Consider the following 17,868-nt stretch of genomic DNA (forward strand, 5'->3'; position numbering starts at 1 on the left):
CCCCCCCCCCCCTCCCCCCTCGGTCAGAGTATAATGACAGTCAGCTCAGAGGCTTTCAGCGCGCAGCCAGCCGTCCAGCTTAGCAGATCTGGTTACAACATCTTCAGCCCGCGTGTCCACCCAGCTCCAGGCTGTGGCTCTTAATCCATCTGCAACACGAAGCTCTGCTGCAGCCGGGCCCCGGCATGCAGGGTCCAAACCAGCGGGCCGAGGCGGGGTTTTTACTGCAGCCCCCCGCCCCCGGCGTGCCTCGCACTGACCGGGCAGCAGCATTATTCAGAGCAGGTGCCGGGGAAGACTCTCGGCTACCACCTCACCCAAAATTGTAGCTCGATTTCTGTAAAACCGACAAGATACAGCCGTTTTTGCATTTGCGAGTGTCGATGAGCTGTGGCGGCCATTTTTGACTGATTTTGCTCCAAACCTAAATCAGAGGTAAACGCACACCCAGTGATGATTTACTGAAAGTTTCGTTGAAATCAGTCAAGTGGTTCGGGAGATATTTTGCTAACAGACAAATAGGGTCCACTCCATCACTTTGAGCCTTTTGTTTTAAGCGAAGCCCTCAGAAAAATCAGTGCCACTCGCAGGACGTGTTGTGAATGACTCTCAGCTACTGCCGTGCCACGTTTCAGTGCAATATCTGTCAAACTGACTAAACTGCAGCTGTTTTTGTGTTTCCTAACATGAGCTGGCTGCGGCAGCCATCTTGAATCAGGTTGATTCCATACATTAATCAGTTGTAGATGTGTGCCCAGTGATTACTTCCTGAAAGTTTCATCAAAATTCATCCAGAGGTTTATGAGATATTTCGATAACAGACAGACACACGAAACATCACTGCCCACCTTCTCGTTTGGCGGCAGGTGGGAAACTTTTTTTTTTTTCTGGAAGAGAGGCTCAGCGCGAGCAAGCGGCCGTTTGCGACAGAAGAGAAACGCCACGAACGGCAGGAAGGGAGCATTTTCTTTCGCTCTGACGGCCTTCGGTTCAGCACAACACCGCCTAAACCCCGGCGCTGCCCCGACAAAGACCCTCTGCGGCGGCGAGGTGCGAGAGCAGCCGGACAGACACGCTTTCTGTCGCTTTTTGCAGCGACCGGGCAGATGTTTTTTTTTAGCTGTTACAGGAAGTGAACGAGGAAGCTGACAGAAAAGACGGCCATGAAGCGAGGCGAAGCAAGGCGAAGCGAGGCGAGGCGAGGCCCGCTCCGGCGCTTTACCGGAGACTCCGCGTCGCTCTGGTCGCTGGGTGCCAGGGAGTCAACCAGCTGATCCCCCAGGGGGTCCTCTGACAAGTCCTCGCTGGCCATCGTTGGCCTCCTCTGAGGCTCACACACTGTCCAACACACACACACACACACTCTCTTGCGCCGACTGGCAACCCGTCGAGCTGGAATGCGTGGATTCGAAACTCCGCAGGTTGTCCTTTTCCCGCCAGGAAGCCGAAAGCCTGGTCCAAAAAAGCTGGACTGAAGGGACGAGGTGGAGGTGGAGGAGAGGAAGAGAGCGCAGGCGGAGAGACTAGCGCCCCACCTCGCTGCTTCCTGTTCTGCTCTGTGCCAGAAAGAAGCCGAGGCGTCGTGCACTTTGTGCACACACGCTCGCGTTTGGTGTTGTAAGCGCGAGAGATGACAGTCGCCTCGTCACTCTGCTTCCTGCCGCCGGGTCTGTCCGGAGCTGACAGACAGACTTGTAGATGCGAACGTGTCTGTGCCGTTTCCACCTAAAATGTATAAAAAATTTAAAAAAAGAGCTGAATCTGGAGGACGGACCGCCACGAGAGGCAGGGGTCAAAAGGGCAACGGAGACACGGATAGCGTGGATTTGTAAGGGAAGAGGCGCTGCTCCGTGTCTCGTGACCCGAGCTGCGCTCAAGAGTTGGCTGGCAGCTCGGCGGGAGGGCGGCATAAAATCTGACAAACGCGATAAGAAATCTGTCCCCTGGTCTGGACTGACCGGTGCCGACCGAGTGAAAGTCCAGACTTCTGTCCACTTCCTGCGAGCCTGAGACCAGCAGGTCGGGAGCTTCCATCCCTCTCGCCCCTCTGAGTGGCAGACGGCCCTCTCTGACTCGGAGCGCCTTACACCAAACTGTCAGAGGAGGACGGGGACAGAGAGGCAGACAATCCATCCAGCTCTTTTTTTTTTCACCCTGCTGTAGAGGAACAGGAAGTGAAATAACACGAAGCAGTCTACGCAAAACAAAGCCTGTTGTTCTGGTTTAGAACCATGTAGGTGTCACGTAGAAATGCCCTCTGAACGCCGCCGTACCAACTGTTTCCTTACCGAAGCGGTGCTGGGACGCTTGTCGCCCACTGCCGTGGGAGTTGGGTCGGTGGCCGCCGAGATAGCAGCCCCCATGCGTCCATGCTGGCCGGAGCTCCCGCAGAAACGTCCGAGCAGCTTCGCCTATTCCCTTCGCGGCGGCAGACCTCGAGACGGGCTGCTGCTGCTGCTGCTGCCGCCGCCTTGCCCCGTAGTCACAGAACTGAAATAGATGAAGCTAAAACGGTGCTGACCACAGTATCAGGAACTAAGATCGCATCGCTTTACACACACACACCGCTCTTAAAGTTACAGACTGTCGCTGTTTAGTGGCCTAAGATCAGACGACTGTTTGCATTAGGGGCTGAAGCGCTCTCGTGACTGCTCTTCTTCTTCTGTATAGTGCGCCGTGGCCTTTGGCGGCGGTACATGGGGCAACTTCCGCGGACAACAACAGGACTTTGGGGAAACAAGTGAGAAAAAAAAAAAAAACATCCCTCGACAGCTCAGACATCGCAGTAAGACCATCGTTGAAAGACTGAACAGGAGTTTGGAAAAGATTTGAGCCCAGAAAGTGGACTGGGGGGGGGGGGTCACACTAACCTTTGAGTTGTCTCAGCTTTACTAAATCTTTCCAAACAAACTCTTCTTGTTCCATTAATACATAAAAATGGAGACATTTCTGCCTTAAAATAGAGACAAAATTCCCCTTTTTCGTCGGCAGAGGATGAATGATTGGACCCAGGCTCTGAAGACAAAACCCCTTCGGCTCCCCGTAACCATGACGGGATGGAGGGGGGGCGGGGTGTTGACTCTCAACATGATTGTTTCAATCAGATTAGGGGAAAAATAGACAATTTAATAAATGTGCTCTGAGCCGGGGCGTTGGGGTTTTGGATCGGGACCATTTCCAGGAAGGCGATGGAAATAAAAGGTGTTTGCATTCACCGCTTCGACATTTTCGAGATTGGAGCTGCCTCAGTCTTCATTCGGACCAGCCGTTAAGCCAGGACCTCATTGGGGTTTCGACTGTTGGTGATCAGCCTTCGTGAGGGCGTCTCCAAAAATGTCTCGACGATAAACAATACTCATTAAAAAAAGAGAAACAGTCTAATTCTGCTCATCTCCATCTCAGAAAAGCTTCTCGAACTGCCAGGCTTAATGTAGTCTAACAGGCTGCGAGTGAATAAAACAGCTCCGTGTTGAGAGTACCAACAGACAGAAACGTTGCGTCTCGTTATGTCAACACAGGAAATGACCCCGGGACACTCAGACACAGCAGGCCACTTTCACTGGAGAGCAGCGGACAAAAACTACCGAGTTGGTTCGCGATCCCGTCGAGGCTGAAAAGCTCAGAGTCTGATATGTATCCGGATCTCATACCAGTGCTGAAAAACACAGACTCAGGACTGGACGGTCTTTATATTTATAAATCCGTTGTGAATGAGCGTGAACGCCCGCAGTACCACGAGGACATACGCTGTGATCAGAAAGTGACGTATCTGAACCTTGGAGTTCAGCTTGGATGGTTTCCTCGGCTCTTTTTCTACTATCTGTCTGGTCAGCCTGGGGTCGCATTTCCTCTTGCGTCCACTTCCTGGGAGGTTGGCTACAATCCCATAAACCTTCTACTTTATTTTTAATAATGCTGTCCTGTCAGCTGTGGTCAGAGGAACATGAAGCTGCTTGGAGGTGGTCTTGTAGCCCTTTACCTTTAACATAAATATCTATAATCTCTATATATATATCTCTATAATCTCTCACCGCTATAATCTTCTCTACGTTCAGCATGAAGCGCACAACGACACCAAACTGTGGCGCGTTTGTTCCGTTTAAATCGGCTGAACGAAACGTTTTAAGACACCTGGGACGTGACCATAGCGCGAGGATTAACAGCATCTTTAGTTTGAGCATATCTTGGTAAAATACACAACAAATTATTTATTTTCGGTCGCATACTAAACACTGGCTGTGCTGAATAACCTTTCACAAAAAAAAATGAAGCATTGTTTCAATGAGCTGTGAGGTTCCCAACAAATGGTTTTTTAATGCCACGCCCTACCCCCCCCCCAGCAGCCCTACGTGTGGTGTGTTAGGAGAAAATCTGCCCGTCTGTGAACGAGTCAGCAGCTTACACAGTGTACCTTGGACCGGCGTGTCTGCGGCCCGCTAATCCCTAAAATCCCTCATATTCCAGATCAGTTCTGCGGCTAAATCTCCTTTTTGCTGTTTTTTTATTTTTTGACAAAGTCCAGCTCTGCTTTACACACGCGTTCTGCGGGAGCTCGGCTCCGAGCGCACGTCCGACCTGTGCGTCTGGGAGCCCCTCGTCGCGTAGCTGTACCCGCTCCACAGCTGGGGAGCCGCGGATCGACGTGAAAGGCGTCTTTTGTGAAAAGACTATCTTCTCAAGAGAGCCGAGCGAGCGTGCTCGTGTTTCCCGGCTTTGTCTATTGTGAACCGCTCGTCCCCCATGCAACAAATAGGCTCTCTGTTTGGCAAAACGAGGAAGAAGACAGCATAACCCCCCCCCAATTAGAAAAGCTCAGCAGTCTGCCTACTTAGTCTGCCTGTGTCGGGAGCAGGAGCTTAAGACATAAACCGAACTCAGACAGTTTGGAAGGAAGTGAGGAAATGTAGCCGGTTTGGAGAAGCAAAAGCCCCAAACCCAAAAAGGTCATTGGAGTTAAAGCCAAACGTCGTAACCAACCTTTCCCCGAATGCTCCGGCATGCAGGCTGTTGACCTGCAACAACCCGCATGAGGGTGTTACTAAGAGGAAAACCAGAGAGGCATCCTTTGACTCGAAAGCCAGCTTTTCAAACCGCCGTGTCCTCAAGTACACGACATTTAAAGCGGCAGAGTCGGAGTATGTTAATAAAAATGTGGCGTCAACTTCAAGGCATCCTTCTAATCAGAAGGACAGACCGAACAGATGTTTTAAAACGTGTTTTTTTAGGGTTAATAATGTTTATACACGTAGATCAGCACTATTTGGGGTGACAGGTCCCTGCCACTGTTATCTTGGGGGTCAGACACTGAAACGTTTGGGAATCACTGGTTTAAAGGCATTAAAATGAAGCTCATCAAGAAGCTGGCTATATTAAAGCACGGCGGTGGTGCTGGCATGTTATGGGAGTGCTTTGCTTCCTCTGCTATACACCTTCATGAAGGTGACCGAAGCACCTCTCATGGTGAAAAGGCTAATGGGACGGAGAGTGATTTAGAGTTTGAAAGGTTGCATCTACAACTGATTAACTTTTGGACTCAATCCAATTTAAGATTGCTCTCACAGCCAACACAAAAACGGACATAATTTAGTTAATTTTACAGATACTGAGCTAAAATTTGACGTGGTAGTAGCTGACAATACATATCGCATAACGTTATGTACAAGGTTTGACCAAAACAGCTACAACTCTTTAATTTTTCAATATATGATGGTTTTGGTTTAAAAAAAAGCACCTTAAAAAGACATAATTTCATCTGTTGACAATAACAGAGAGAACCACGGTGCAGCAGGACACTTTATCTTTGCTCTATTTTTAGTCCGTGGCCCACACAATGCTCCCAGTAACAAGGAGGAACTTTCCAGCAGGGTGGTTAAACGAGTTCCTTCGTGGGTGTTCCACAAGTCTGCGTCTTACAACCCTTACGAATCTGGTCGCGGCCGGGGGGGTGGGGGCTTCTGCAGGATTTGATTCGATCCTGCAAATCCAGACCCTGATGTTGCGTGTAAATCCCACACGGCAGCTTCACTGTGAGGATCAAACGTGTGCAGAACGTCCGTCCGGGGTCCTCCCGCTCGCCTTGACGGATCGATCGGCGAACTTTCCCCGCAAGGGAGCCGAATGCCACGGCAACGTTCCGGGCAAGTCGCAAGCAGCGGTCAGCGCCGGAGACGGGGGGGGTGGGGGGGGGGTGGAAAGTGCCTCCTCTGTGTAATGGAATGACTGCAGACATGATGGTAATGGACGAGGAAGATTAAAAACGGTTAGGGCGGGAGGTCCATTCCATAATGCGCACGATTATCCCTCTTTACTGACGCCGCTGACGACAACACACAAGGAGAAGGACAGAAATATGTTGGCGACAGAAACAACTGGAGGTTTTGCGCATTGGTAGAGGAGAAAATTCAAGGAGGACGTTTTCACTGATCTCGTTTCGTGGGTCAGACAATCAAACCGCCACACAACTTTCCCCCCTTTTTAACTTTTTATTGGGAATTTCCCTCCAGAGGTGCAGCATTTTTACTCTGTAACTATATATACACCCAGCTCTACATCGTACCCTTTGTATTGTTGACGGTGGGTGTAAAAAGCGGAGCCAAACAATGGCTCCTGACTGCTCTTTGTGGCCCTTTATCCCACCGTTCCGGCTATTCGCCCTCAGAGGCTTCAGTAACAACAAAAGGTGCAGTTTAGGTTACATTTTGGAGCGCGGTCCTCTTGGTTCCTCGCTCTCCGTTGCTCTGCTCTTGCTCTTGTTCTTATCCGTGCATCTCGCTGTTATACGCCTCAGGAGCGAGAGGACAGACGGCCCCGCTGTCGAGGGGGCGACGTCATGGCCGCCTACAAACCCAACATGACAACGTGGCATCGTGTGGCCTTTGCGCGGTGAGAGGTCGACTCGTCTTGGATCCTCTAGTAACCAGGACCGGCGTTCCCCTCTCTGTTCCTAAACCTATACCTGCAATATGCAGTGTCTCCAGGATTTTGCGGGCATTGAGAACTTTGATAGCTTATAAACTGACATTCATGACCATTTCTGGATCGTCCCTCGTCTGCAGCTCTCCTCACATGTTTTGCAGACACAAAGTGTTTGTCGATTATTACACTGCAGGACGTGCAAAACAGCTTCCCCCCTACTCTCGTGCAGCTGGGTAGGAAACTGGTTTGCGACCGCAGTGAAGTTAGTTTTAAGTTGGATATTGGATATTTGTGCTCCGCGGAGTTAGTGGCGTCTAGCTCCTGGCTGACCCGAAACAGGAACACTAATGTCGGCCAGCCGTTCTCTGCCGGCCCCTTCTCTCACGCGCGGTGGTTCGCTTAGGGACGTGATAAGACCGGCCATCCAGAATTAGCCACAAAACACTAAAAGACTAAACCATAAGGAGAACACACTGACAGTTTTGCTTTAAAGCTTCAGTTTTAGATATTTAGTGTCCTTACATGTTTTCAAAGCACCAGAATGTCCCTTTATAATATAATGTAAAGCATGATTTAGTTCTTCTTCCCTCTTTTTTTTCCCCTTTTAGTGACAAACACAGGCCAAAAACCACAGCGTAAGCTATTTCCCGAGCAGCTTTGAGCCTCAATGCCCCCTGACACGACAGAAACTGCTGCAGTCACCAGTCTAAGCTGACCTGTCAGGGTTGCCAAATGGCTCCTCTCCCTCATGTTTCTTTTTTTTTTTTTTATCTCCAAGGAACGATGATGAAAATATAAAAATCAAACAGATGGACATTAGGAAACGAGAGTACGATGTCTTCATTCTTTTAGAACCGAGAGGCCAAAGCCTAAAATAAATGAACACAAGAAACAAACGGAGTCGTTAGGTGTTCGTTGTTCATGAGTCTCACTGCAGGTCCTTTTTTTGTTTCCAACTTTTGTCTTGGCATCGGTGATAAATAATCCCCCGAGAGGCCGCTGGGTGCAACAGCTGGTCAGCCGAACGTAACTGGGACTGGTGAGGCCGGAACACGAGGAGTCTCCTCCCGTTTCGACGTCCCCGTTAGACGGGGACCGCGGGTTTGTTTCGCGGACTGCCGAGGCGCCTCGTCGGCGGTCATAAGCTTGTCTCCTGGGGTGTCTGTGGGGGCAGACGAGATCTGGGTAGACGCTGTGTAATCCTGGACTCTGGCAGGAGGCGGATGGGTGGGTGGTGTACGTGTGAGTGTGAGCCTTAGGGCACTAATGCTCCCCTCCAGGTCAGAGACAGAGTGAAGTCCAGTCTCCTAATCCTATTATCTGCAGCAGGGGCAGCTGGAGACATACATCATGACACTATTAAGTAGAATTTCTTCTTTTTTCTTTAACTATATCCATATATCATTTCAAAATGTGAACTGGGCAATGTGCCTCACTGATTGCTGACAAATAACAATTATGAGTGGAAATAAAATGAAACTGCACACGTTAAAAGGTTGTGTGACTGAATTACAATGATTACAAGACAGATGGGTGACAGATACGGGCACGCTGCTGGTCCCATGTCAGCAGGGTGTGGCACCCACCAACCCACCCAGACCTTAATGCAAGCAGTGATTTGGTGCAGGACAAGGTCAGCCCACAGCTGTTGGAACTCGACGTCCAGATCCGGCGAGATCTGCAACGGGATGATGTCCGAGTTGATCCCACAGGAGGACCTCAACACGATGGAGGCGGTCCGTACGCGTGCGCGTTGCACGTGGACGGGTGTTGTTGTGCTGACAGACCCCTCACATATTTAGAGTCCTCTCGTTGCCAGAGGTGACCTGAAGCCAGACCCTATGGCTCGCCACACCTTGAAGCCAGTCTCGCCACGACACTGACAGGACCGGGCCTTGCCCTCTAGCGTCGCCACACACGCAGGGGTGCCGGTGAGTCAAGAAAACAACAAAGCAAGAATCGTCGACTTGATGCCACTTACCATCAATCAGCCCATGGCTCGCAGTTAAAACGTTGCTGTAAACGTAGCCGTATCTGCCGTGGTGTTCAAGGCGGCCCGCGTACGGAACGGTGAATCCGTAGTTTCAAACAGGGTGAGACAGGTAAAGAGTCTAATACTTGTGTCCGAGTGGCTGGCGCAGTTTGTTACAGGGTGCGTTAGTCCTCCTTTGGCGTGGTTCGCCTTGAGCAACTGGAACCTTCACACGGTGTGGGCCACTGCGACACCTGTACACCCCACATCCCGGACAGGACACGACAACCCAGCCTCGAGCGATACCCTTATACTTATCACCCTTAATAAACGCTGTCAAGCGAGCGCTCGCACTGCCCAGTGCGTCTACATGGCACCTTCTGAGCCGGGTGGCCCTCGCTCACTGTTCTGATTGACCGCCGGACGCTCCAGCAACTACCTCATAACACGACGGCTCGGCTTCTGATTTCACCATTTAAACTCGTTAGTTTTCCACAAACTAACGCACTCATCGCTGGTCTGCACGGGGGACCACGTTAGGTCCAAATAAGGTTGTTTCTTCTGGATGTTTAACCTTTTTGGAGGTTTTTTTTGTCACAAAATGGAGTTTGATGGCTCATGTGTGAGGGCAGCAATGAGTCCAACGCAAGTAGAAAATCAAACATGTGCCCGTGTAGTCGACGTGGTATCTTACCTACCGGCTAACCAAGCTGCCTTTCCTCTCCTGAAGGATCCATTAAAAAGTCATTTGAGAGCCTCCGCTTTCCCGCATAGAGAGGAAGCATCAGCAGCTCCTCTCTTGATGCACCTTTTACGGATAATAACTTCAGGAAACCAACAGGAATAAAGAATTCATGAGAGGGTGACCGGAGGGGGAGCGGGGCTTCCTCAAAGTGCACGTTGTGTTACGGAATCAGCACGGAGCCCACATCCTGAGCTTGATGGTTCTTCACAGGCGACGGGGAGGCCCGGCCCGAGACATGAACGGGGCTGCCGATCGATAGACGCAAGAGTGCCGACGAGAAGGCGGCGGAGGGGAAGTCACGGGGTAGGCCGGCTCCATTTTACACCGATGGTCCCGTTCTGCACATGGAAGGATAGGAGGTTGGGTTTTTTTTGTTTTTACGGATAGAAAGGGTTGGTTGGGGATCGGTTCAACCTTGCCGACGTATCGGCGGTGCGATAAGTAGGCGACCTCGGGACAGGGCGGATATGGTCGTCCTGTTGACGCGCAGATGGCCCCCCGCCGACAGGTTCAGCCCGCCATCGTTCCGGGCGCCGATGCCGTGTCACCACAAGGCCGACACGTCCCAGTCGTACGGATGGTACTCACAGGTCTGCATCGGTGACGACATCCAAAGGGGCAGCCAAACTTTACGATAAACAACTCCTTCTCCTTGTTCTCCTTCAAGCCCTCGTTTTGTTATTACGACCGATGAATACACGTCACAGTTAAAGGCGCGGCGTTGCTTTGAGAACTGCCTATCGCCTGCCGCCTTTCACGCCAGGGCTTTAAACCTAAGATAACCTCGCGATGAGAGGTGATGTTTGGGTCAGACACTGAAAAACCCGATACGCGCGAGAGGACGACTCTCGGCTACTGCCACGCCAAATCCGAGCTCAGCAGCTGTGAAACTGACTGAATTGTAGCCATTTTTTTTTTGTTCCTTTAAAGGTCAAAACCAGATTGGATGTGGATGTTTATTAAGTGTGTAATGGAATGACTGCAAATGACCGCGAAAAGACCTTTTCTTTGTTTTTTTTTTTAACAGAAACCCACGTCAAAAGGTCTGAACTATCACTTTAAACCTATTATAATGTGTCGTTATGTGACGGGTTGATGACATGGCGACAGAAGCTTGGAAACTGGAGCCTGCTGTGTGTGTGTGTGTGGGGGGGGGTAATGCTTGATGATATTTATAACCCTGATGGGAACTTAAAACAAAAACACACCGATACAGAAACTCAGGACGCCGGCCGTCGCCTCTGCCCAGGAGAGATTAGTGCGAATATTTGCCCCCAGCGGATAATACTCCCAGTGTGACCTGTGGCCACGCTGGTTCCCAAGCAGCGTAACAGCATTAAACCCCCCCCACACACACACACACACCCTCCCCCTGCCGCCTCATGTCTCTGACCAATCACAGAATAGCTGACGCCGTTCTCCACGAGAAAAGAAAACGTTCTGCCCTAACAATTACCCGTTCTTGTTTGTTTTAAGGTTTGATCGAAAACGGCTCACGTTTCTCATCGGGAGACCACCTCAGGCGATGAGGCGCGGCTGAACGACAGATGAAGGTGGACAGACATCGACAGGGATCGAGGCCCGGCGCTAACTCTGAGCAACAGCAGTTCACCTCTTAACGCTGAGATCGATACGTTCCACCCTGACAGGCCGGCGACCGTCAGGGCTCAACGGCTCCCGCTGGCCCACATAAGCAGCCCGACTTTCCTGGAAGCTGACTTCCTTTCGTTTCGGGGCGGAAACTTGTAAAAGGCCAGCGAAGGAAAAGGTCAATCAAACGGATCAAACGATGGAAGTCCATCTTGGATCGACTTTGTTTTCGTTTGGGCTCAACGGCTTCACAGCCTCAGTCAGGACAAAGTAAAAAACCAGTCTGAAGAAGGGGAACGCTGGTTTCCCATTAATTTTTTAACATTTCCCTCCTCGTTGTCGGCGTCCCGAGCTGACCCGACACCACGGGGTAACTGGAAGCCCCGGCTGCGTCTCAAACGTGTAAAACTAAACCTGGAAGAGGAAAAAAAACGTCTAATAAAACTTCCAATCCGAGGCCTGACGATAGTGGAAGTAAATGTGCTCGTTATTTTTATCTGCGAGGAGCCCAAACGCTGAGGAGTCAGAATAAAAACGCCAACTCAGCCCTTCTTCTTGCAGGAACTTCCTCCTTTCTACGCAGTGGTCAATTTATAATAAATGCAGTGTTTGGAAGCTTACTTTTAAACGGCAGATTATAAGAACAATAAAAAGGAATCGATTTAAAAAAAAACACCAGAGCTCCAATCCACTGGGTGACGTTCAAGGACCTCACGGCACAATCGTGAAGACCGGTCAAAGTTTTAGAGCGAGAAACAAAATCTGTGCAGCGTTTTCGCTCGTATCGGTGCTCGACGCGTCCTTAAATTCAAAATCTGACGGCCAAATTTGCGACGGGATGCCAGCTCCCGCCAGCGTTGGTTTAAAAAGAGCCGAAGTGACGGAAAGTAGGTCGACAACGGAGGCATCCGGGAAGGAGAAGCCCGGCCATTTTGATTCATTCGTGCATGTTTACGCTCAGATTTGTTGAAACCCACTGGAGATAAGTTATGATTTGGGTTCCACGGTTTGGGAGACATTTAGCCAAAGCGGCGCGCGTGTGTGTGGGTTTGAACCCTGAGCTCCGTCTTCAAGGCGCTCTGGCGTTTCTCCTCGGCAGCCGCCTCAAGGCTCCGGCAGTTTCCACGAGACGTCACGAAGTCGGGTTAAGAAGACGTCCGTGTTCGCGCCACACCTTTCATCGTCCACGAGACGCTCGGATCAGAACTCCCGGGAAGCTCCTCCCTCCTCCTGCGGCGTTGAAACGGGTTTCTTCCCGCCGGCTTCTCAGCTCTCCTGTCCTCGCAGAGATTTTTGCTTCCCTTACCGCGATCAGACATGTTTAATAAGCAGACTAAGACAGTACATGACGTTTGGCGTTTGCACATTTGACGGTGCCCAATAACGAGCGGACGTGTCCCTACGCCGCCCGGCCACGGACAGCCGCCCGTGTCGCCGCCATTTTGACGGCGTTATTTTCTAACAGCGTCCAGCTGCTTCTCAGCGGAGCAGAAGAAGCAATATGGCTCCACTAAAGCTCGCCGGCTTCTGACCAATCACACGACACTTGGCTCAAGCCCCCTGCGAGAAAAACTCTGGCAAGGGCCTTGTGTGGCGACGGGGCGGACGAAGCCACTACGAGAACAAAATGATGCAATTTTTTTCGTCACGCGACCGCGAGAGCATAAGACGACTCGGTGACAACTCCGACTACTCCCTGTTAGGATTTCAAGATGGCTGCCACACGCAACTTTAATAAGAACTTTAAAAGCTTCGGTGCGGGGCGTCCATCTTGTTTCCGACTCTCACCGAGCGGGACGGCCGGAACGCGGTACAGCGGAAAATTACGTCGCGCCGATTTCCCCCGTCCCGAGTCATGATGTAAATGGATCCCGTGGGCTTTGTTTACAACGAGCGCGTACCCGCATTTCAGAACTGCCTCCAGTTACATTTGGAAAACTACCGGAGTAAACTCTTCCAAACCGCACCACCTCATGTAGTTCAGGATAACCTTTTTATATAATTTGATTTGACACTTTGTTTTGGGCACCTTTAATCTGAGGTGAGTCTACAGGTGTGTGTTGACTACATTCAGGACACGAACAGGCACCTGTTGCTGCAGGAAATAAAAAAAAGTTGATCAACTCACTTGCAGCTCGTTGTTATTGGCCATCATCTGCAGCAGATGGAAGATCTGAGTCTCTTCAGCTCCTGCTATAGCCGGATCATTGTAGAAATTCACGCCTGATTCCTTTTTTTAAAAAAAATATTTTCAATAAAATCAGCAGAATCGTCCGGGTTTGGAGCAGAGTGGCGTTAAATCAGGGGAAAAAAAATCAAAATAAAAAACGAGGACCGGGGCTCCATCAGGACGTCCACTCGGCTTGGGTCCTGGACACGCAGTGAGACAGAGGGCTGTCATCGTCAGAAGACCGGACCAGACCGGACCGAGCCGGGCCGGGCCGGGCCGGAAGAGCCGAGAGACCCCCCCTCCACCGCCAGGATTCACCGAGACTCTCCGCGGTCCCCGCGGCGGGACGCCGAGGACATGTTGTCCGCGCGGAGGTGAGCTGCTGCCCGGCTCCGCCGTGAGCTGCGAGCCGCTGAGGGGACTGAGGGGAGAGAGAGGGGGAGAGAGGGAGGAGAGGGAGGAGAGGGAGGAGAGGGAGGAGGGGACGAGCCGCCACTTCCGGGACGGACCTTCAAAATAAAACGTCAAGCCCAGAAACTGTCGGTTCCGGTCCCGCTGCTCCCTTTTAACTCATCAGAACGTCCCGCCTCCACACCCACGAAAGATCATGGTTCCACAGGACCCTTTCAGGACCCTTTCAGACACACGCACATACACTCAGTGGCGGGCGGTGCTTTATACACTCAGGCCTTCAGTGATGTCCAACTTAGTCAATAAATACCTTTCATTATGCCAGCATTTATAACACCAGGACCTGAGAGTAGTTAGAAACACAATTAAGCACTACTTGGCATTGCATCACCTCAGTTGTGTACAAAATGGGCTATTTTCCGGCGCATTTAAAAAATCAACAAACCCGCATCAGCAATTAAAACATATCTGGTATGCTAATGTAAAAACAAAACAAAAAAATAGAACAAAATAAATAAAATGTTTGCACTCACCAAAACGACTGTGTCCCCCAAAACACTCAACACAAAATCCATTCTGGAGCAGGTTAGCTAGCTCGGGGGTCGGCCGTCCTCCTCTAACTAGATCTAGCTTCTCTTGGAATGTTCGTCTTGAAAACAGTCTTGCCAGCATATCAGCAACCAAATCAACGTGTTGCTCTCCTTCAGCCATTGTGGGTTAAAAAAGTTTTTAATCGTTAACAGTCCTGGGTGTGACTCTGTTTATCTGCATAGCACTGCTGCGGCTCAAACTAGTAAGTATCCATGTCCAATCACAGGACGAGTAAATATCACGTGCAACGTTAAGGCCAGCTAGAGGGCCTTACTGACACAACTCGTGATCTGATTGGCTATCGCAACTGTCTATCAACTGTATTTGCCCGTTCACTGACAGGCCCGGGCAGATTTCATACAGCCTGGCAACATAAAATAGCTGAATTCTAATTGGATAAAAACTCTAACCTAAAAACAACAGCATTGGAAGGAGCATAATATGACATGAAGAGAATATGAATACTTTTAGATATCTGGGAAAGTAAATAAAAAAATAAATTAATCTTTATCATAATTATGATGATTCTTGGTTATATTAGGCCAGCAGAGAAGGCCTTGCTGGCTCTGACGGCCCACCACTGCATACACTAATACACAATGACTTATATGGATATATATCCATAGCTAAAGAGGTTTCACTTCCCATCCAGGGAGCTTACTTAATTCAAAAAACCTGGAGTTAAGCTGCGTGAGCTACTCCCCGGATGGGAAGTGAAACATCCGACTACCTAAGAAAAAACTGAAGCATGCAAATTTATTTTTATTTTTTAGTCAGGAAAATGTCTGACTTGTTTAAAAGGAACGGGTGAGACTTCAAACAGCCGGCATATTGTTGTGTTTGGACTTCAACTTCTGGGTGCCTGTCGGTTGTCCACATTTTTCCCCCTCCGGTTTATTGGGCAGAACTCTTATTTTGAAGGGTCCCCGGCCGTCCTGTGCCTCCTCCTGCACCTTGATGCAGCTGGTCCTCCTCACTGCAGGAGCTGAGCGCCTCCTGCTGCTGCCTGCTGATGGCGGGAGGACCTTTCACCCAACTTTCATCCACCCTGTCGTTAGTCTGTTTCCAAAATTAGGGATTTTCATGAGACTTTATTTGTGAAAACAAATGGTTTTGCCAGTGGGTGACAGGTCGGTGCAGGCAGAACAGACTCTGTTAAAGAAAGTCAGTGAAAGGAATGATTCTATTAATGATCTTTAAACCATTACAGACTGTATATATATTTGTTAAAAAAGCATCTCTGGCATTTCAGACCAGGAAAATATAAAATAAACCTGCCATTCCTTCTCAGCCGTTCAGACGTCCAACATTAAAGTTATTCTGGTGGGATTTCGTCTCATTTACACCAACTTAAAGGTGAAGTCCAGGTTAGCGCTGCATGAAGCGCCTCAGACGCCAGCGGAAAGCTTTCAGCTCGCTGACTGATGGATGACGCCAAGATTTTCTGACCTAAAGAAAGCTTTGATTGAAGTGGGGTTTTGTGGAAGGGCTATGAACAGTTAGCATCTTACCTGTCGCAAGTAGCTCTTGAGAGAAGCTTGCGGAGGAGTGACAGTTTGTGGTGCAGAGCTGATTCTTCACTACCTCAGTGTCTGCCTGTCTGTGTACAAAGATTACTCAAAAGTTATGAGCAAATTTTCCTATAATCTTCAGGAGACCTCATTCAAAGAACAAGGGGTTACATGTTGGTGGTGATCCGGTCAAATGTCAGGGTCACAGATCAGGCCGTGCTCTGACTCTGCAGCTGGATAACTGGGATTTTAAACTGCACAGCTGGACAGCTCATGGGTCAGGGGTGATCACTGTTGATTTCAAGGTGACAGGGTCAAAGATTAAGGTCACAGTTGACCTTGTGCTCTAACTCTGCAACCATGTAACAGAGGAAAATTAAACTCCGCAGCAGGACACCTCTTATATCAAGGGTGATCCTGATGGATTTCAAGGTTCATGGGGTCAAAGGTCAAGGCCACAGGTAACCCTTTTGTTAAAAACCTGTCTCTACTCCTACATGTGACCCTCTTGTTTCCTCCACCAAAGAGGTTCTGTTTCCAGTCGTGTCCGTTGGTTTCTTTGTCTGTCTGTCAGCAAAGATCAGGTAAAAACTAAAGGAAATGTTGGAGTTGAAGCAAAGAAACAACGGGTTTAATGTTGGTGCTGATCCAGATTATGATTGGACTATTTTTTAATCACACCGTGGCCTTGGAGGAGGTTTGCCCTCTCTGAGTGCTTCGAGCCAGTTGAGGTGGCTCGGGCATCTGGTGAGGATGCCTCCTGGACGCCTCCCTGGTGAGGTGTTCTGGGCACGTCCCACCGGGAGGAGGCCCAGAGGAAGACCCAGGACACGCTGGAGGGACTATGTTTCTCGGCTGGCCTGGGAACGCCTTGGGATTCCCCCGGAGGAGCTGGCCCAAGTGGCTGGGGAGAGGGAAGTCTGGGTCTCCCTGCTTAGGCTGCTGCCCCCGCGACCCGACCCCGGATAAGCGGAAGAGAATGGATGGATGGATGGATGGATGGATGGATGGAGTGCTTCGAGTTTGAAATATTGTCTTTAAACTGTTTAAAGTTTAAATGGTTTTGTAGCTGCTGGATGATTAAACATGGCTGCCTTTGAGTACAACAGAACATAAATGAGTGAAAGTCTTTTTTTAATGCTTAAAATGGCTGCGGCTTCATTAGCACCAGTGCATAACAGAAGTCTGCTAACAGAAAAAGCAGGAAGGAAGGAAATTTACCAACTCGCCAGCACTTCTGCATTTGTTCCCCGGCGAGTCAAACAAGGCAGCGCTTTGTTTAAAAAGTAGGATGTGAACATTTGTGAAGAAACGCGCACCGTCTTTCTTCTCTAAAGCCTGAAACTAATTCGGGACAGACTTGCAGAACCTAGTTGTACTCCATAAACAACTGAATGGGATTAAACATAAGGAGTTAATTACATTTACTGAACAAAAAAAGGTCAAATTTAAAGCCATAATAGCTGTCAAAATAAGCCATATATCAACTAGGATAAAAAAAATAAACACTAATTAGTAATAAATGAGCAAAATCAGCCGAGTCGGTCTTTGTTGCCAACACTTGCGAGTTGTTTGTTTACACCTGAACTGCTCCCCGTCAGTTAGAACGATGGAATCAGAGACGGCAGGTCCAAAGGGAAAAGGTGAAGCTCTTCTTTTAAATCCGGAAAGCGACTAAAAGCTGTGAAGACGAGAGGCCACAGAAGAGGAGTCATTCTGGGGAGGAAACGGAGCGGTGGAGCGAGCTGAAGTGAAAGGTGGAGCTAAGATCAGCTGAAACGAGTCGAGATATTCTCAACTCCGACGGGAGAGTTTAACTGATCGTAAAATTACCAAAGGTGAGGAATATCCACTGTTTTGAGTTACATTAGCCCTCCAAATAATAATTTAATGACAGAAACTGCGTTAGGAGCATAAAATTTCAACCCAAAACCAGAAAAAAATCACATATTTTCACAGCTAT

The 17,868-nt window shown here is 49.6% G+C and overlaps 1 protein-coding gene across 5 annotated transcripts in view; it reads right to left on the minus strand.

Annotated features, from left to right (window-relative positions):
• pkn1b (protein kinase N1b) overlaps positions 1–13,832 on the minus strand; it is a 30,324-nt gene extending 16,492 nt beyond the window's left edge. Inside the window, exon 1 of one of the 5 annotated variants that reach the window (XM_017416753.3) lies at positions 13,351–13,832. In XM_017416753.3, coding sequence (XP_017272242.1) covers positions 13,351–13,377 — 27 coding nt within the window. In that variant the 5' untranslated portion in view covers positions 13,378–13,832. Of the gene's footprint in view, positions 1–1,222; positions 1,570–2,288; positions 2,491–13,350 lie in introns of those variants that run through there. The other 4 variants (XM_017416752.3, XM_037978853.1, XM_017416751.3 and 1 more) reach the window with 4 other exon arrangements.
• Positions 13,833–17,868: the final 4,036 nt, after the last annotated feature.

The sequence above is a fragment of the Kryptolebias marmoratus genome, linkage group LG12, assembly GCF_001649575.2.
Source record: "Kryptolebias marmoratus isolate JLee-2015 linkage group LG12, ASM164957v2, whole genome shotgun sequence".
Taxonomy (NCBI): Eukaryota; Metazoa; Chordata; class Actinopteri; order Cyprinodontiformes; family Rivulidae; genus Kryptolebias; species Kryptolebias marmoratus.